The 18,763-nt window shown below is 46.5% G+C and overlaps 1 protein-coding gene across 1 annotated transcript in view; it reads left to right on the forward strand.

The window, feature by feature from the left end:
* Positions 1 to 18,763, forward strand: part of Abcc4 (ATP binding cassette subfamily C member 4) — a 287,715-nt gene that overhangs the window by 87,273 nt on the left and 181,679 nt on the right. Inside the window, exons 5-8 of the mRNA XM_045145529.1 lie at positions 1,813 to 1,902; positions 3,960 to 4,123; positions 6,667 to 6,792; positions 10,675 to 10,924. Of these exons, the coding sequence (XP_045001464.1) occupies positions 1,813 to 1,902; positions 3,960 to 4,123; positions 6,667 to 6,792; positions 10,675 to 10,924 (630 nt within the window). The remainder of the gene's footprint in view (positions 1 to 1,812; positions 1,903 to 3,959; positions 4,124 to 6,666; positions 6,793 to 10,674; positions 10,925 to 18,763) is intronic.

Raw genomic sequence — 18,763 nt, forward strand, 5'->3', positions numbered from 1 at the left:
GGGTCCAAGTGTATGATGGTTTTACAGTGGAGGGCAGGACCGGCACCCGTCACTGTCAGGATTTTAAGAAAAGTCTGGCTCTTTGCTTGTGAGCTTCCTTCTTCATTAACAGCATGAAAGATGCTTTTCTGTGTTTCTTGATCCAATGTGTAGTAGTAATGCTTCCCCCTGCCACCCACAACATATCTTTTTTCTATATTGACTACAGGGTTTTGAAAAATTTTTATTTCAATATTTATTTGACAGAGAAAGAGGGAAAGAGAGGGGGGAGAGAGAATGGGCACACCAGGGCCTCCAGCCACTGCAAACGAACTCCAGACGCAAGAGACCCCTTGTGCATCTGGCTAACGTGGGTCCTGGGGAATCGAACCTGGGTCCTTTGGCTTTGCGGGCAAAGGCCTTAACTGCTAAGCAGTCTCTCCAGCTCAGGAGTTCTTTTTTTTTTTTTTTTAATTTTTATTTATTTTTTGAGAGTGACAGACACAGAGAGAAAGATAGATAGAGGGAGAGAGAGAGAATGGGTGCGCCAGGGCTTCCAGCCTCTGCAAACGACCTCCAGACGTGTGCACCCCCTTGTGCATCTGGCTAACGTGGGACCTGGGGAACCGAGCCTCAAACTGGGGTCCTTAGGCTTCACAGGCAAGCGCTTAACCGCTAAGCCATCTCTCTCCAGCCCAGGAGTTCTTTTTTAAAAAAATATTTATTTATTTATTTATTTATTTGACACAGAGAGAAAGATATCGAAAGAGAGAGAGAATGGGCATGCTAGGGCCTCCAACCACTGTAGATGAACTCCAGATGCTTGTGCCTCCTTGTGCATTTGGCCAACATGGGTCGTGGGACTCGAACCTGGGTCCTTTGGCTTGCAGGTAAATGCCTTAACTGCTAAGCCATCCCTCCAGCCCTGTTGTTTTGTTTTTTGAGGTAGGGTCTCACTGTAGCCCAGGCTGACCTGGAATTCACTATGTAATCTCAGGCTGTCCTTGAACTCACGATAATCCACCTACCTCTGCCTCCCAAGTGCAGGGATTAAAGGCGTGCGCCACCACGCCTGGCTATGGAGTTCTTTTTTTAAATGATCAATTTAGAATCAGAATTTGCTGTGCTATTTTCCCTCTCTTTTCCCCCTCTCCCTTCCTCCTTCCCTCTTTTTCTCCCTCCCTTCCTTTTACAACCTCTTTGCTCTTACCTAATTTGGTTCAGAATTGCTAGGTAGGCTCTTAAGTATCTTAAGCTGGTGCATGAGAGGCGTGGTCACATTCATTAAGAAACATGGGCTGGAGAGATGGCTTAGCGGTTAAGCGCTTGCCTGTGAAGCCTAAGGACCTCGGTTCGAGGCTCGGTTCCCCAGGTCCCACGTTAGCCAGATGCACAAGGGGGCGCACGCGTCTGGAGTTCGTTTGCAGAGGCTGGAAGCCCTGGCGCGCCCATTCTCTCTCTCTCCCTCTATCTGTCTTTCTCTCTGTGTCTGTCGCTCTCAAATAAATAAATAAAAAATTAGAAAAAAAAAAAGAAAGAAACATGACTTTTTGGTGGGGAGGGCTGGGATTTTGGAGGTAGGGTCTCGCTGTAGCTCAGGCTGACCTGGAATTCACTATGTAGTCTCAGGCTGACTTCAAACTCACAGCGATCCCAGCCCCTCACCATCCTTGGAGGTCATGAGTGCCCTTGCCGGCTGTCAGAGCTGCTGTCATGAATCACCTTGGCCTACGTGCATCACCAAAGCCCCCATGAAAATAGTTTTTTCCCTGTTGTCTGCACACGCTGGATGTCACCATAGGAAGATGAGTCTGTCTTCTTCTTTCTTTCCAGGCTCTCCGTCTTAGTAACATGGCCATGGGGAAGACCACCACAGGCCAGATTGTTAACCTGCTGTCCAACGATGTGAACAAGTTTGATCAGGTAGGTGGCAGCTGTTACACACGTGCCCTGTTCTTCCCTGTGGCCCGTGGGCATGTGGGGCTGGCTGGGTCTTCTTTCCTGTTATAACACATACCTCCGCTCTTCATTTTAACCCATAACAGTGAGGGTTGCACCCATATTCCTTGTTTTCTTTTTTAATTTTTTTTGTTTATTTTTATTTATTTATTTGATAGCAACAGGGGGTGTGTGAGGGAGCACACCGGGGCCTCCAGCCACTGCAAACGAACTCCAGACGCGTGCGCCCCCTTGTGCATCTGGCTAACGTGGGTCCTGAGGAATCAAGCCTCGAACCGGGGTCCTTAGGCTTCACAGGCAAGCGCTTAACTGCTAAGCCCTCTCTCCAGCCCCAGATTCCTTGTTTTACAGAACACAAGTGCTTCTTAGCTACGTCTTGTTTCATCTTTCAACACAGATTTGAATTTGTTTTTCTTCTTTTTTTAAGATTTTATTTTTATTTATCAGAGACAGAGAGAGGGGGAGAAAGAGTGAGAATAGGCAAGCCAGGACCTCTAGCCACTGCAAAGGAACTCCAGACGCCTGCACCACCATGTGCATCTGGCTTACGTGGGACCTGGAGAATCAAACATGGGTCATTAGTCTTCACAGGCATGCACCTTAACCCCTAAGCCATCTTGAATTTGTTTTCCTGATGGTGCCCATAACTTCCTTCAGTAACAGGTTGTCCAAGAGCAATGTTGCCAACCAAACTTGATTAACTAATAGTCCTGTTTGACTGTCCTTTAGCTCTTAGCATGTGGTGATGAGTAGCTGGCTAATTTTCTTTCTTCCTTTCTTTCTCTTTTTTTTTTCTTTCTGTTTCATGGTAGGTTCTCTCTATAGTCTAGGCTGACCTGGAATTCACTATATAATCTCAGAGTGGCCTTGAACTCATGGTGATGCTCCTACCTCTGCCTCCCAAGTGCTGGAATTAAAAGTGGGTACCACCACGCCTGGCTTATCTTCATTTCTTACTGGGTAGGAATGTTCACTGGTACATAGGACCCCTCTGATGAGTAATGCCTAATAGGTGGTTCTGACTAGAAATAACCAACTTTCTTGGCCCACATCCATTTTTTTTTTCAAATTTTTATTAACAACTTCCATGATTATAAAAAATATTTCATGGTAATACCCTCCCTCCCTCCCTCCCCCTACTTGCCCCTTTGAAACTCCATTCCCCATAATATCCCCTCCCCATCTCAATCAGTCTCTATTTTGATGTCATCATCTTTTCCTCCTATTATGATGGTCTTGCCACACCCATTTTTTACGCTTACCTTATAGACCTATGCTAAGCCCCAGAATATTCCAGCTGCTGTTCAGATCTGCACCCTACTGGGACCGCTTCCTTTTCAGTTTTTCATTCATCAAGCAGAAACGGCACATGCTATACACGTGCACGCACACACACTTCTCTGTGCCTTTTACTTAGTGTCAGCAGTGGGGAAGATGTGGTTTTTCCTCAAAAAACCTGAACGATGCCCAGGAGATACAGACATAAATAATAGCTACAGAATATGGTAGGCGTCCTCATTCATACTTTCCCGGGGGGCAGGGCACTCAACAGATGGGACTCAGTGTGTGGTAGACAGCATTCTGGGAGTGCTGAATTCACTTGGGACATTAAACAACACCCAGCACTCTTAAACAGGGCAGGTAGTCCGCCCTCTGGTGTCTAAGGACAGGTCATACAGGGTGGGCAATCCGCCCTCTGGTGTGGTAGGATACTTTGTCTGCAGTACATACTGGCATTTCTCTTTCAGTAGGGTTTTTTTTTTTTTTTTTTCTGAGATAGGGTCTTACTCTAGCCCAGGTTGACCTGGAATTCACTCTGTAGTCTCAGGGTGGCCTCGAACTCACAGCGCTCCTCCTACCTCTGCCTCCCCAGTGCTGGGATGAAGGGCGTGCGCCTCCACGCCTGGCTCGTTTCAGTCATTTTAAATGGGCTGTTTGAATTCCTGTTCTTTGGGAGCACTGGGCTCTTACAGGCCTTGGTTTTATGTAGTCCTAAGAAAACACTGCCCTTTCCTTTGAAGGTGACAGTCTTCCTACACTTCCTGTGGGCAGGGCCACTGCAGGCCATTGCGGTGACTGCGCTTCTGTGGATGGAAATCGGCATCTCGTGCTTGGCGGGCATGGCGGTTCTCATCATTCTTCTGCCCCTGCAGAGCTGCATCGGGAAGTTGTTCTCTTCGCTCCGGTAAGTTGCCTGCTGCTCGAGGAAAACGTCCTGCGCGTTTGCTAGCGTCCCCCGGTGTTTGACAGAGGACGTGGCTCTGCAACAAATGCCTTTCATTACTCATCTGGTCTGCGTACGCTGCGGGCTCCAGCCATAAGCCAGAAGGCTGATGTCTCATGGATTCATGAACATACTGTCACTTGGCCATTAGCGCCGCCACATCATCTGCTTTTGTCCCCTCTTCCCAATCCCTTTCGAGGTAGTCCTTCCTCTAGTATTCCTTTGACCTCCATGACCAAATATTGATGGGTTGAGAACAGTGCAGGGTTTGTGAGGCATCAGTAACCACTATGGGGCCACAAATGTACCAGTGGGTTGATGTGTGTGGGGGCCTTACGGTATACAGAAGGCTGATTGTGAAGGGGCAAGGGAGAGGCATTCATTGGCTGTTCCTAGCTGGTTTTGCAGGCACTGTAACCACATAAGCAGTGTCCTTAGTAGAAGTTATTTAAATACATTGAGTAATAGTAGATGCAAATGTTTTACATATTCATTTCTAACTGCACGTTTTGAAGCACTTTTCATGTATGCATACATGTGATTTTTCTCATTCAGTGTTTCCATTGAGTTTTACGCTCCCTAGGGGCGGGGTCCGTCTTAAGGTGTCTTTATAAAGTGTTCCTATCCCAGCAGCCTGTGTTAAAGTATGGCCTAGACTTGAAGCAGGCACAAAGAGTTCCAAGACTGTAAGTTCTTCAATGACAGAAAGGCCTTGCTATTTGATGTCTATAGACCACTGTTGTGTCTGCTCAGGTAGTTCTCTGTACTTGGAATTTTCCTCTTCTTTCTTTCCCATGAAGAAACGTTCATGATCCTGGGAGACCTCATTCTTTTCTTTGATTAAAAAAGGTTTTCATTGGGCTGGAGAGATGGCTTAGCGGTTAAGCGCTTGCCTGTGAAGCCTAAGGACCCCGGTTCGAGGCTCAGTTCCCCAGGTCCCACGTTAGCCAGATGCACAAGGGGGCGCATGCGTCTGGAGTTCGTTTGCAGAGGCTGGAAGCCCTGGCGCGCCCATTCTCTCTCTCCCTCTATCTGTCTTTCTCTCTGTGTCTGTCGCTCTCAAATAAATAAATAAATAAAATTTAAAAAAAGGTTTTCATTGACAATTTTTGTACGTGTGTATATACGTGTATGTGTGTGTGTGTGTATATATATATATATAATTTTTTTTGAGGTAGGGTCTCACTCTAGCTCAGGCTGACCTGGAATTCACTCTATAGTCTCAGGGTGGCCTCGAACTCACGGTGATCCTCCTACCTCTGCCTCCCAAGTGCTGGTATTGAAGGTGTGAGCCACCACACCCGGTTCGAGCATTAATGCGTTTTGATCATAATCCTCTCCCATTACTTTCTTTTATTCCTCCTGATGCCCCTTTTCACTGAACCCTTCTTCTTTCCAGTTAGTCCCTCTTCTGTCTTGATTCTCTCACTTTCTTCCTCTTTTGCATGCCTCTATCATCCATGACGACAGTTGATGAGTCCGATATTGAGCAGGTCCCGTGAGGTCCAGAATGAAGGTCTAGAAGACCATGTCACTAAGCACTCTGCCCCATCCTCCAGATCTGGGCATTCTTTCCATCACCTTTTCTGCAATCTTTCCTGAGATCCCCGCGCTGATGTTTCCTGACACTCTGGAACTTTTTTCACTCTTGTTTCCCCGTGGCATCAACAGAGCTCTTTTGTGTTCTGTGGCCTTTTTTTTTTTTTTTTAGGCAAAAATAATCTTTTTAATTTATTTATTTTTTTAAATTTTCACAATTTTTATTAACATTTTCCATGATTATAAAAAATATCCCATGGTAATACCCTCCCCCCCCCCACTTTCCCCTTTGAAATTCCATTCTCCATCATATTGCCTACCCGTCTCAATCATTGTACTTACATATATACAATATCTGTGGCCTTTTTAAAAAAAAAATTTTCTGTTTTATTTATTTATTTGAGAAGGACAGCCAGAGAGAGAATGAGGCTGATAGACAGTTAGGGAGAGAGAGAATGGGCGCGCCAAGGCCTCCAGCCACTGCAAACGAACTCCAGACGCGTGCGCCCCCTTGTGCATCTGGCTAACGTGGGTCCTGGGGAATTGAGCCTTGAACCGGGGTCCTTAGGCTTCACAGGCAAGCGCTTAACCACTAAGCCATCTCTCCAGCCCTCTCTGTGGCCTTTTGATCCTACCGTACTCTACCTTTGTCCACGGATTCACACTTAGCCCGTCTCACTCGGGAGCCTTCCTGCCCTTCCTCCAGGCAGGTGTGGGGGCGGGGTATGCTAAGGGGATGGCTTGGTTATATCTGACTCCTTTTTCAGTTTACCTTGGCTGACATAGCGAATATTCCAAAACAAATTGTTCACTTGCAAAGTTGCAGCCATCTCTGTTTGGGCTGCGAGTAGGCTCCTCCTGTTTGTGTGGGGACAAAAGAACCGCCACAGGGACTCACTTGCCTGTGGCTGACATGGAAGCAGAGGCCTTTGCCGCGGCTCATCTCTCACGTCTGTCCCCCTTAGGAGTAAAACTGCAGCGTTCACGGATGCCCGGATCAGGACCATGAATGAAGTTATCACTGGCATAAGGATCATAAAGATGTATGCTTGGGAGAAGTCATTCGCAGACCTCATCACCGGTCTGAGAAAGTAAGTTTTTGCGTATGTCATGTGGTATTTTGTGCCTTTCTATTTCCTTATTGTAGCAGTTACTTTCCCATCACGAGGACAAAATACCCCACCAGAAGCACCTCATGGGAGCAAAGGACTTGTTTCAACTTGCAGGTTTTTATTTATTTTTGTTTGTTTTATTGAGGTAGGGTCTCACTCTAGCCCAGGCTGACCTGATATTCACTATGTAGTCTCAGGGTGGCCTCGAAATCACAGTGATCCTCTTACTTCTGCCTTCTGAGTGTGCTGAGATTAAAGGTATATGCCACCACGCCCAGCTTTACAGTTTATTTATTTCTGTCTCCTTGGAGAGAGAGAGAGAGAGAGAGAGAGAGCCTCTAGCCACCACAAATGTACTCCAGATATGTGTGCCCCTTTGTGCATTCAGCTTTGTATGGGGACTGGGGAATTGAACCCAGGTCATTATGCTTTGCAGGCAAACACTTTAACTGCTGAGCCATCTCTCCAGGCTCAACTTATAGTTTTAAATAAAGACAAGGGCCAGCCATGGTGGCACATGCCTCTTTTTTAAAAAAAAAATTTTTTTAATTTATTTGAGAGTGACAGAGAGAGAAAGAGGCAGATAGATAGATAGATAGATAGATAGATAGATAGATAGATAGATAGAGAATGGGCATGCCAGGGCTTCTAGCCACTGCAAACGAACTCCAGACGCGTGCGCCCCCTTGTGCATCTGGCTAACGTGGGACCTGGAGAATCGAGCCTCGAACCGGGGTCCTTAGGCTTCACAGGCAAACGCTTAACCGCTAAGCCATCTCTCCAGCCCTGAACTTACAGTTTTGAGGGGAAGTTTAATCATGGCAAGGAAAGCATGACATGAGGAGACAGCCAGGGCATCATCATCATTGTACAATGTTAACTGGGGGGGGGGGTAGTAGCAGCTGTCTTCTCCAGGCCCCCCCCCCACCTCCAGCAGGGCTGCACTGCCCAGAGGCGCCCCCTGGTGGGCACTAGTGGTGACGATCACAAACGCGTGAGGCTGTGGGGACATTGCGCATTCAGAGCGCCCCGCTGCTTTTTACTGAATGGATTTAGAATTCTTCTTCGTCTTTACATCTGTACCTCCCCCCTGATGTGGCACTAGGGCTGAGTAGAGTGGCACAGACTTCCTTTTAACCTGGGTTTCCGTTTCTATTTTTTTAATAACTTTTTTATTTATTATTTTTTTGTTCATTTATTTGAGAGTGACAGAAAGAGGCAGATAGAGAGAGAGAGAGAGAGAGAACGGGCGCGCCAGGGCTTCCAGCCTCTGCAAACGAACTCCAGACGCGTGCGCCCCCTTGTGCATCTGGCTAACGTGGGACCTGGGGAACCGAGCCTCGAACCGGGGTCCTTAGGCTTCACAGGCAAGCGCTTAACCGCTAAGCCATCTCTCCAGTCCCCATCTTTTTTTATAAAACTTTTTTTTTTAATAAAAAGAGTAAGTATCTGTTTTAGTATTGTCGTTCTGCTTCATTTCTGGTGGTGCTGGAGATTAAACACTCATCCTTGCACATGCTAAGCAAGCCCTGAACCATTGAGTTACAGCCCTCAGCCCCAGACATGCTTCTGAGTAATGCAGAAATGGACTGGCCAGTGTTTCTGAAGTCTCAGATCCCCTGTAAGCAAGGACTCCAAGGTGTGTGTATTTGAGCAGAGTATGAGACAAAGGAGCTGCCTGCTGCACTAGGAGGGCAACAATGAGAACATGTATATTTAAAATAAAACTACAATCTCCTGCTAACACAGCCCAGTGGAAAGATGGCAGAAATTGAGCGTACTGACTTGAACCAAACTTTATTGAATGGGTATTCATTCCTCACAGGTATAGAAATGTTACTCCTTTTGTTTTGGGAATTTGGGGGCGGACTTTATTTTTTTAAAAAAATGCAATATTTATCCTTTATCGCCTAACATTGCAGCGCTATTTCAGATTTAAAGTTTTTTTTGTTGACAACGTCCATAAATACGACAGTATCCGCATCACTCTCCCTCCTCCCCCCACAACCCCTCTCCACTGAGTCCCCTTTCCAACTAGTCTGCCTGTCATTTATTTATCTATTTTTTTATTTTGAGGTAGGCCCTCATTCTATACCAGGCTGACCTGGAATTCACTTACGTAGTCTCAGGCTGGCCTCAGACTCATACTGATTCTCTTGCCTCAGCCTCCCTAGTTCTGGGATTAAAGGTGTGCTCCACCAAGCCCGGCGGGTATTTCATTCATTCATTTATGAGAAAGAGAGAGAGAATGAGAATTGGCATGCCAGGGCCTCTCTAGCCACTGCAAACAAACTCCAGATACAAGACAAGCGTGTGTATCTGGTTTTCATGGGTACTGGGGAATTGAACTTGGGCCTTTAGGCTTCACAGGCAAGTTCCTTAGGGATCAGTCTTTTTTGATAAAATTATTTTATTAACTTAAAAGTCGTTTACTGATAACTTTCAATAAATATAAACAATATACCATGATTTTTTGGCTTTTTTTTTTTTTTTTGAGGCAAGCCCAATAGACTGGCCTGTCTTCATGTGAGAGAACAAGAGCAAGAGAGAGGGAAAGAGAGAGAATTGTCATGCCAGGGCCTCCAACCACTGTAATCCACCTCCAGATGCGATCGCCACCTTGTGGGCATGTGCGACCTTGTACTTGCGTCACCTTGTGCGTCTGGCTAATATGGGATCTGATGAGTCCTTAGGCTTTGCAGGCAAGTGCCTTAACCGCTAAGCCATCTCTCCGGCTCTTGGCTTTTGATTTAAATATTTGGTTGTGGGCTGGAGGGATGGCTTAGCAGTTAAGACGCTTGCCTGAAAAGCCAAAGGATCCAGGTTCGACTCCCCAGGTCCCACTTTAGACAGATGCACAAAGGGGCACACGTGTCTGGAGTTCGTTTGCAGTGGCTGGAGGCCCTGGTGCCCCCATTCTCTCTTTCTCCCTCTCTCCCTCTTTTTCTATCAAATAAATAGATAAATAAAAATAAAATGCTTTAAAAATGGTTTTATTAAATGTTTGGCTGTTTACTGTCTGGCCAGGGGTCTTAGAGCATCTGGCAGCACCTGGTCACCTGTCACTTCTGCCCCGGAAGTCACCCTGCCTGCATGCACGTGGACTCGCTCCTTCATTCTCCTGCTTCTACATAGACTGTCACCTTGACCCCACTTCCCAGTTACCACGGCTTGTCCATGCCCATGCCCGTGCCCCACGAAGTTCTGTGCCAGTGCCCTCTGTCTGGGGTCCTTTTGGTGGGGGGTTCTCACAGTTTTGCTTATTCTCTGCTCTCATGAGGTGCTGAGCTCGTGGGAGAGACACGCTGAGTCTCGCTCCTCCTTGTGCCATCTGTGAGGTGCTTGGCTTAGGAGTTAACATGATGCCTACTTGTTGGATACTCAGTCAGATCCACTCTGAGTCACCCCGAATGTTAGACTGTGCCTCAAGCATCGTTTGGTTGGACGAATAAAGTGGTTATTTGGTGGTGTTGGTGTATTTTTTTAAAAATTATTTATTTGACAGAGAAAGAAGGGTGGGAGAGAGAGAGAATGGGTGCACCAGGGCCTCCAGCCCCTGCAGACGAACTCCAGATGCATGCGCCACCTTGTGCATCTGGCTTATATGGGTCCTGTGGAATCGAACCTGGGTCCTTTGGCTTTGCAGGCAAATGCCTGAACCACTAAGCTATCCCTCCGGCCCTGGTGTATTTTTTTTTTTTTAATTAAAGTTGGCCCCGGGGCATATGTTAGCAACTGTTGCTAAAAGTAATATTCCAAGCATCTTATCTCACGGCATGCATGGCTCTTAAGCAAAGGCCACGTGTGACTTTGATGTCAAGGTTTCCATGTAAAATATCTGTATCCTTCTCTCTTTCCCAGAAAGGAAATTGACAAAATTCTGAAAAGTTCCTACCTCAGAGGGATGAACTTGGCCTCGTTTTTCATCGCCAACAAAGTCATCCTGTTTGTGACCTTCACCACCTACGTACTGCTCGGCCACATCATCACGGCCAGCCGGGTGTTTGTGGCCATGACTCTGTACGGAGCTGTTCGGTTGACAGTCACCCTGTTTTTTCCCTCAGCCATCGAGAAAGTGTCAGAGGCAATTGTCAGCATTCAAAGGATCAAGGTTTGTATAGAATATGTATAGTTTTATTTATTTTATTATTATTATTATTATTATTATTATTATTATTATTATTATTTTGTTTTTTTGAGGTAGGGTCTCACTGTAGCTCATGCTGACCTGGAATTCACTATGTAGTCTCAAGGTGGCCTCGAACTCATGGCGATCCTCCCACCTCTGCCTCCTGAGTGCTGACATTAAAGATGTGTGTCACCACGCCCGGCTAGAATATAATTTTAAAGTTATAGGTTGTGTTTGAGTCAAATGATGCCTTTTTTTAATGCTTTTTAAAAAAGGATTTATTTTTCTTTTACAAAAGATTTTTATTTATTTATTTGAGACAGAGAGAGAGAGAGAGAGAGAGAGAGAGAGAGAGAGAGAGGGAATATATGGGTGTGCCAGGGCCTCTAGCCATTGCAAATGAACTCCATATGCATGTGCCACCATGTGCATCTGGTTTACGTGGGACCTGGAGAATCAAACCTGCGTCCTTAGGCTTCGCAGGCATGTGCCTTAACTGCCAAGCCATCTCTCCAGCCCAAATGATGCCTTCTTTGTTTGCTTAGCACCACTGTGACTCAGGCAAAGCTTAATTCTTTGTACAAGTTGTGAAATCAGTCCAAAATGTTGTAGTTAGGTCCGTGACTTAGGTATATTGTGCTCAAAGTAGTTTTAAGAATTATTCAAAAAACAAAACAACAACAAAAAAAAAACAACCAAAAAGCCGGGCATGGTGGCGCACGCCTTTAATCCCAGCACTTGGAAGGCAGAGGTAGGAGGATTGCCGTGAGTTCGAGGCCACCCTGAGACACCATAGTGAATTCCAGGTCAGCCTGGGCTAGAGTGAGACCCTACTTCGTAAAACAAAAAACAAACAAACAAAAAAAGAATTATTGATCATTTGGGCTGGGGCAAGGCTCAGTGATTAAGAGCACTTCCCGCTTGCACATGAGGGACTTTTGGGCTGGGTGGGCCTATCCCCCCGCCCCCCGTTTGTGGGTAGCAGAATCATTCGGGCTTGCCAATAGATAGCACCTCTGGTTTATGGCAGAGATTTTGTCTCAAGGAAATATGTAGGTGAATGATCAGGACATCCCAGCATTCCTTTGGCCTCTGTATACATGCACATGGGGCATGTACATCTACACGTACTGCACGTTCACATGCATGTTCTACACATGACACACACATCATATATGGAATGATATAACTAGCCGCAACACAGGGCTTTTGGTGTATGATTGGTCACCGCAGGTACCAGGGGCATGTTTAAACTCAGGAAATGCAAGCAAGCACATTTCGTCTCCTGAGCGACCGTGATGGCTGGGCAGGTGTCATGCATGCAGTCCTGGGTTGAGGGGGACTCCTCTGGGCTGGAAGGAAAGAATTTGCTGGAAGGACCCTGCTTCTAAGGAGGAACAGTGGCCTGAGCCACAGCTATCCCTGTTTAAAAATGGCTTCTTTTCTCCATGACAGTTTTTGCTTATTATTTCCAGGGTCGGTCTTTTGACTCTCTGAACTGTGTCCACTGTCCTCTTTTCTTTTTTACTTTCTTTTTTTAAAAATATTTTTGAAAGAGGGGGAGAGAGTGAGAGAGAGAGAGAGAAAGAATGGGCACGCCAGGGCCTCCAACCACTGCAAACTAACTCCATACATGAGCACCCCCTTGTGCATCTAACGTGGGTCCTGGGGAATTGAACCAGGGTTCTTTTGCAGGCGAACACCTTAACCACCAAGCCATCCCTCCAGCCCTCCTTTCTTATTTCTTTTTTAAATTTTTATTAACATTTTCCATGATTATAAAAAAAATCCCATGGTAATTCCCTCCCTCCCCACCCCCACACTTTCCCCTTTGAAATTCCATTCTCCATCATATTACCTCCCCATCACAATCATTGTACTTACATATATACAATATCAACCTATTAAGTATCCTCCTCCCTTTCTTATTTTTTTTAAATTTTATTTTTATTTATTTGAGAGAGACAGACAGAGAGGGAAAGAGGCAGAGAGAGAGAGAATGGGCGCGCCAGGGCCTCCAGCCATTGCAAACCAACTCCAGACGCGTGCGCCCCCTTGTGCATCTGGCTAACGTGGGACCTGGGGAACCGAGCCTCGAACCGGGGTCCTTAGGCTTCACAGGCAAGCGCTTAACTGCTAAGCCATCTCTTTCTTATTTCTGAGAGCCTTTCTCTGCCAGGCTTCTTCCTGGTTCAGATTGGCCATTTCTGCCAAACTCTGTTGCTTTTTCTAACCTGCAAGGAGTAGGGGACTCATTGCAGTCACCAGATGGGCCCGCACGTTACAGGTGCTTAACACTGTGTGTTGGTGAAGGTCGAGTGAACACTGGCTCTGTGCCAGGGCCTGGGGAAGTACTTTGGCCAGTTTCTGTTTCTCAGAAGTGTTGGATGCCCAGTAAACAGATCTTCAATGAACTTAGCCGGCCCTGAAGAAGGGCTTGGCAGAAAAGCTAAGAATGTCTTTTAATACTGAATTTTCTGCGTTTCCAGTGTACGCACATAGGTATATATGTGTCTGCCAGTCCTGTGAGGTCATATCTGATCCCCCGAATCTATAATTAGTCCTGATGAGATCATTGTTAAGGGGTGGACCCCATGAAGTTCTTTTTAATTTTTTAACCCTTTTTAAAAGTCTTTTACTCATTTTTTATCTTTGGCAAATTTTGTACATGTGCATAATATATTTTGATTATAATCATTTTCCTTTGTTCCCCCTCTTCCTTCCTTCTACTGAACCCCTTCTTTCCAGCTAGTCCCTCTTCTATTTTAAAGGACTTTTGGTGTGTGTGTTTTCCTCTGATTACATCATCCATGTTGGAATGGTGATGGGTCCAATACTATGCAGGTCTTGTGCTGGTAATGGCATCTGTTATAATTTTTATTATTTTATTTTTATTTATTTATGAGAGAGAGAGAGAGAGAATGATAATATATGGGCACACCAGGGCCTCCAGCCACTGCAAATGAACTCCAGACACATGCGCCACCTTGTGCATCTGGTTTATGTGGGTCGAGGGGAATTGAACTGAAGTTGTTTGGCTTTGCATTCAAGCACCTTAACCACTAAGCCATCTCTCCAGCCCTGTAATTTTTCAAAACTATTTCATTTAATCATGAGAGAGAGAGAGAGAATGGGCATTCTAGGGCCTCCAGCCACAGCAAACAAACCCCAGACGCATGCTTTACCTTGTGTATCTGGCTTGTGTGGGTTCTAGGGGATCGAATCTGGGTCCTTAGGCTTTGCTGACAAGCGCCTTAACCACTAAGCCACCACTCCAGCCCACTGTTGTAATTTTTAAAAAATATTTTTATTTATTTGCAGGCAGAGAGGGAGATAGAAGAGAGACAGAATGGGTGTGCCAGAGCCTCCAATTGTTGCAAACGAACTGCAGATATGCACACCTCTTTGTGCGTCTGGCTTTACGTGGGTACTTAGGAATCAAATTCCGTGCACACCTATTTGTGCATCTGGCTTTACGTGGGTACTGGGAAATCAAATCCTGGGTCCTTAGGCTTTGAAAACAAGCAGCTTAAACGCTGAGATATCTCTCCAGCCGTGTTACACTGTTTTGGTTTCTCGAGGTAAGGTTTCACTCTAGCACAGGCTGACCTGGAAGTCACTCTGTAGTCTCAGCGTGGCCTTGAACTCACGACGATCCTCCTACCTCTGCCTCCCGAGTGCTGGGATTAAAAGTGTGTGCCACCATGCCCACCTCGTCTTTTTTTTTTTTTAATAATGTATCTTTTATATATGGGAAGAAAATAGTTGAGGATATATTTTGGCCACAGTGCCATCCTCAGAGCGTAGCAGAACCTTCTCCTGTTGTGGCTTCACGCCTGTGCTGATCTGCTGTCATTGCTGTTGCAAGACTTCTCTTGTTCCCGTTGCTCGCTGTTGTGTGGGTACCACGCGCCTTGCGCCCGAAGAAGCCTTTGCATGTCATCTTGTTCCAACAACAGGGAGGGCATAAGCGTCCAGAGTCCCTGCTATGCTGAGAAGGTACTTCTCTCAGGGCCAGTTGTGCCCCATCATAAAGCTGGCATCACTAGGATTCTGCCTAGATCGTTGCCACTGTTTCTATGTCTGTATTGTTGAGTTAGTATCTAAGGAGACGGGATATTCCCTAAGGTGTTTTAATCATCCAGCCTTGTTCTGAAGCTCTCTCAAGTTCCTCTGCTTCCTGCAGACCCAGATTGTGACAACAGAATATAATCGTAATTGGATGTGGTCAAGGAGGCATGTTCACCTCGTGGCTGCCGGGAAGAAAAGGGAGGGGAAAAGAGGCGGTGTGTCCAAGATCCCCTTCAAGGGCACATCTCCAGTGACCTACCTTCCTCCCAAAATGCCCCACCTCCTGAATGTGACATCATTTCGGTCAAGTCAGTCTCAGTTCCCAGGATGAACTTCCTAAACAGGCACAGTTATGGGAGGAAAGGATCTATTGAAGCTTACAGAGGGAGGGGAAGTTACGAAAGGGCAGAAGAAGCTGGCCCGCTTTCACGGGTCCACACACGGAGGAGGACCCCCACCAGCACCACGAGCAAGCCCACTCTAGGAACTTGTCCCCAGCACTTTGCATATCTCCATTGGAACTCACCAGACACGCCATAGGGCTGGACCCTAGCATCTATCCACAGTGACACCAACTCCAGCCTGGTGGCTGGAGACCTAAGTTACAGGCTTGAATAAAACTCCTGTATCTTTTGGGGGGACATGCCTTCAAACCACCACAAACTCCAATAGCATCCATCACACGCTGGGGATCAAGCATTTAACCTACACGTTGCTTTAGGGGGAACCCTTATCTGGGAGGTAGCCTGGCAAAAGCCCAGCAGAAACCCAGGATTGTCTGACCGCAGAAGAGGCCAGGGAACTGCTAAGGAATCAAGCAGATTGGGCTTGGGGTCAGGATGGGCCTGGGCGTGGACTTCCTCTGCTGGTGTGTCCACCTATGCGTTTCAAACTGAGCAGCCTGGGAGGAACTTCTCTATAAAGAAAACAGCTACGCCTGGCATAGTTTGTCATCGCCACAGTCTCCGCCACCCCAGCGCCCAGGTTGTGGGCGTAGCTGGCTGGAATCTCAGGCTGTGTGGATCAGAACAGTTTTGCTCAGCTAATGAGATTACTCTGACTGTGGCTGTACCAATGCTGGGATGAAATGAGATAAAGGAGTAGCAAGCACTTAACATGAAATAGTGTTGACTAATCCCTTCCCTACGCCCCATCACTGACGTGTAACGGCGTGTATGATCACCCCCTCACCTACCGCAGCTGCCCCGACGCCTTCCTTTGACAGGGGAAGAGCATGCAGCAGGGTCCCCCACCCCCAGGTTTTCACAGCTCAGGAAGGCTCACTTGGGGGTTGTAGCCCAGGGAGTCAGACAGTCTCAGGAGTGCAGATTCTCACTCCTACCCATTGTGTAAGTCCAGGGTCTCTCTCTAGGCAGAAGTGGTGGTTTGTAGGAATACATAGAAAATGAGGTGAGGAGATGGATTTTCAGAAATTGGCTCATGTGGTTATGGAGGCTTAGAAGGGCAAGCTCTTCACTGTCAGGTTGGAGACCCAAGGACGAGCTGATGAGGCAGCAAGTCCAAGGTCTTAAGACAAAAACCCCTTCTCTGGAGGTCAGTCAGTCTTCTCTTAAAGACCTGCAACTGGGGCTGGAGAGATGGCTTAGCGGTTACGTGCTTGCCTGTGAAGCCTGAGGACCCCGGTTCGAGGCTCGATTCCCCAGGTCCCACGTTAGCCAGATGCACAAGGGGCCGCACGCGTCTGGAGTTCGTTTGCAGAGGCTGGAGGCCCTGGCGCGCCCATTCTCTCTCTCTTTCTATCTGCCTCTTTCTCTCTGTCTGTCGCTCTCAAATAAATAAATGAAAATGAACAACAAAAAATTAAAAAAAAAAAAAAGATCTGCAACTGATTGGATGTGGTCATTCACGTTGTGTGTGGCAGTCGACTGTGTCCAAAGCAGGCTGATTACAAACCTAATCTCATGAGATGTATTTGACCAAATGTGTAGGTATTCTGGCCTTGGCAAGCACACACATAAAATTAAACATAACACACATGCACAGAATTTAACTCTTGTCTCTTCTTTTGGACTCCAGGTAGGTGACTTTGTTTTTATTTATTCTGTAATCTTGGAAGCATTTGCAGATAGACTTCTTTCCTTGTCCCTGTTCCTGGCTTCTAAAGGGCAGGTACTGTTCCCCATGCATCTGTGAGCTAGCCTCTGCTCAGCGTAAGGAAGGAAACTTGTTGCTTCACCAGTGCCTAATACCCGAGCATTTTTTTTTTTTTTTAAGAGAGTGAGGCCTTCCATTCTCTAATGAATCGGGCCACGCACCAGACCATATGGTATGAATTGGATCCCGCAGAAGTTTTTCAAGGAATTCTGGTCAACCAATCTTCGGGCAGGCATGACTTTTGAATGTTTCACTTTCCATCAGAACGTAACCGAACTATGAATGCCTTTCTTGTTTTGATTTTTTGAGGTAATGTCTCCTTGTAGCCCAAGGCTGACCCTGGAATTCACTATGTAGTCTCAGGCTGGCCTCAAACTCATGACATTTCTCCTACCTCTGCCTCTCAAGCGCTGGGATTAAACACGTTCACCACCACACCCAACTGCCGAGAGAATGGGTGCGCCAGGACCTATGGTCACAGCAAACAGACTCCAGATGCATGGGCTACATTGTGTATCTGGCTTTACGTGGGTATTGGGGAACTGAACTTGGGTTGTTAGGCTTTATAGGCAAGTGTCTTAACAGCTGAGCCATCTCTCCAGCCCTTCATATTTTCTGGTGGCTAATTTTCTCAAGGTGCTTTCTTTCTTCAACTCCCTGCTGTTTCCCAACACTGCCATCATATCACGGCTCTATCAAGGGATTTAATCTGATCTGTGATTCCCCTTGGTCTAATACTGTCTGAAAATGACATCACAGATACCTTCAGCAGTGTGCTCTCCTAATTTCCTGCATGTTTATCGTTCCATTCTGGTAGAGAAGGTTAATCATCACACGAAGCGTTTCTTGCTGTAAGACCCACCCATAGGCCATTTACCTGATGCAGTGTCCTTCCCACTGTTGAATCAGAGACAAGAAGCCATGAGTGTAATTAACGTGGCCGGTGTGCACTTTTCTTCATGTCACTTAGACGTGTTAAGTGCATGAAGCAGCAGCAGGGAAACCTTCCCATCCGGTGACCAAAACTGGCTGCCACTGGACCATCAATAGAGCAGAAGCGTGGTAGTCCCTTGCAGTTTGAGAGATGTGATGTTCTAAATTTCTCCTGGGGCCCAGGACTCAGTAGATTAGACCATCTTGGAAGACTTCTGGGAAAGTCCTTCTGGGAACCCGAGGAAGAAAACCTTTTGCACCTTCAAGGTGGTGCTAATATTAACTCATATCTGTGATGCCAACCTGTATTAGGGCTTTAGTGTGGAGTATAGTGTGGAGTTCCTCCCCCCCCCCATTTTTAAAAGTTGGTATTTATTTATTTATTTGGGAGAGAGAAGGAAAGAGAGGCAGATAGAGAGAGAATGGGTACACCAGGACCCCTAGCCAGTGCAAATGAACTCTAGACTCATGTGCCACCTTGTGCAGCTGGCTTGATGAGGGTTCCTTTGGCTTTGCAGGCAAGCACATTAACTGCTAAGCCATCTCTCAGCCTAAGTCTTCCTTTTAATGCATACTTTTTTTTTTCAGTGCTGAGACTTGAATCCATGACAGTGTGCACATCCTAGCAAATGCTCTATCCCTCAGCTAGTTCCTTAGCCCTATGCATATCTTTAATTTCTTTTCTTTTCCTTTCTCTCTCCC

Source organism: Jaculus jaculus, chromosome 3 (genome assembly GCF_020740685.1).
Source record: "Jaculus jaculus isolate mJacJac1 chromosome 3, mJacJac1.mat.Y.cur, whole genome shotgun sequence".
In the NCBI taxonomy this organism is placed as follows: Eukaryota; Metazoa; Chordata; class Mammalia; order Rodentia; family Dipodidae; genus Jaculus; species Jaculus jaculus.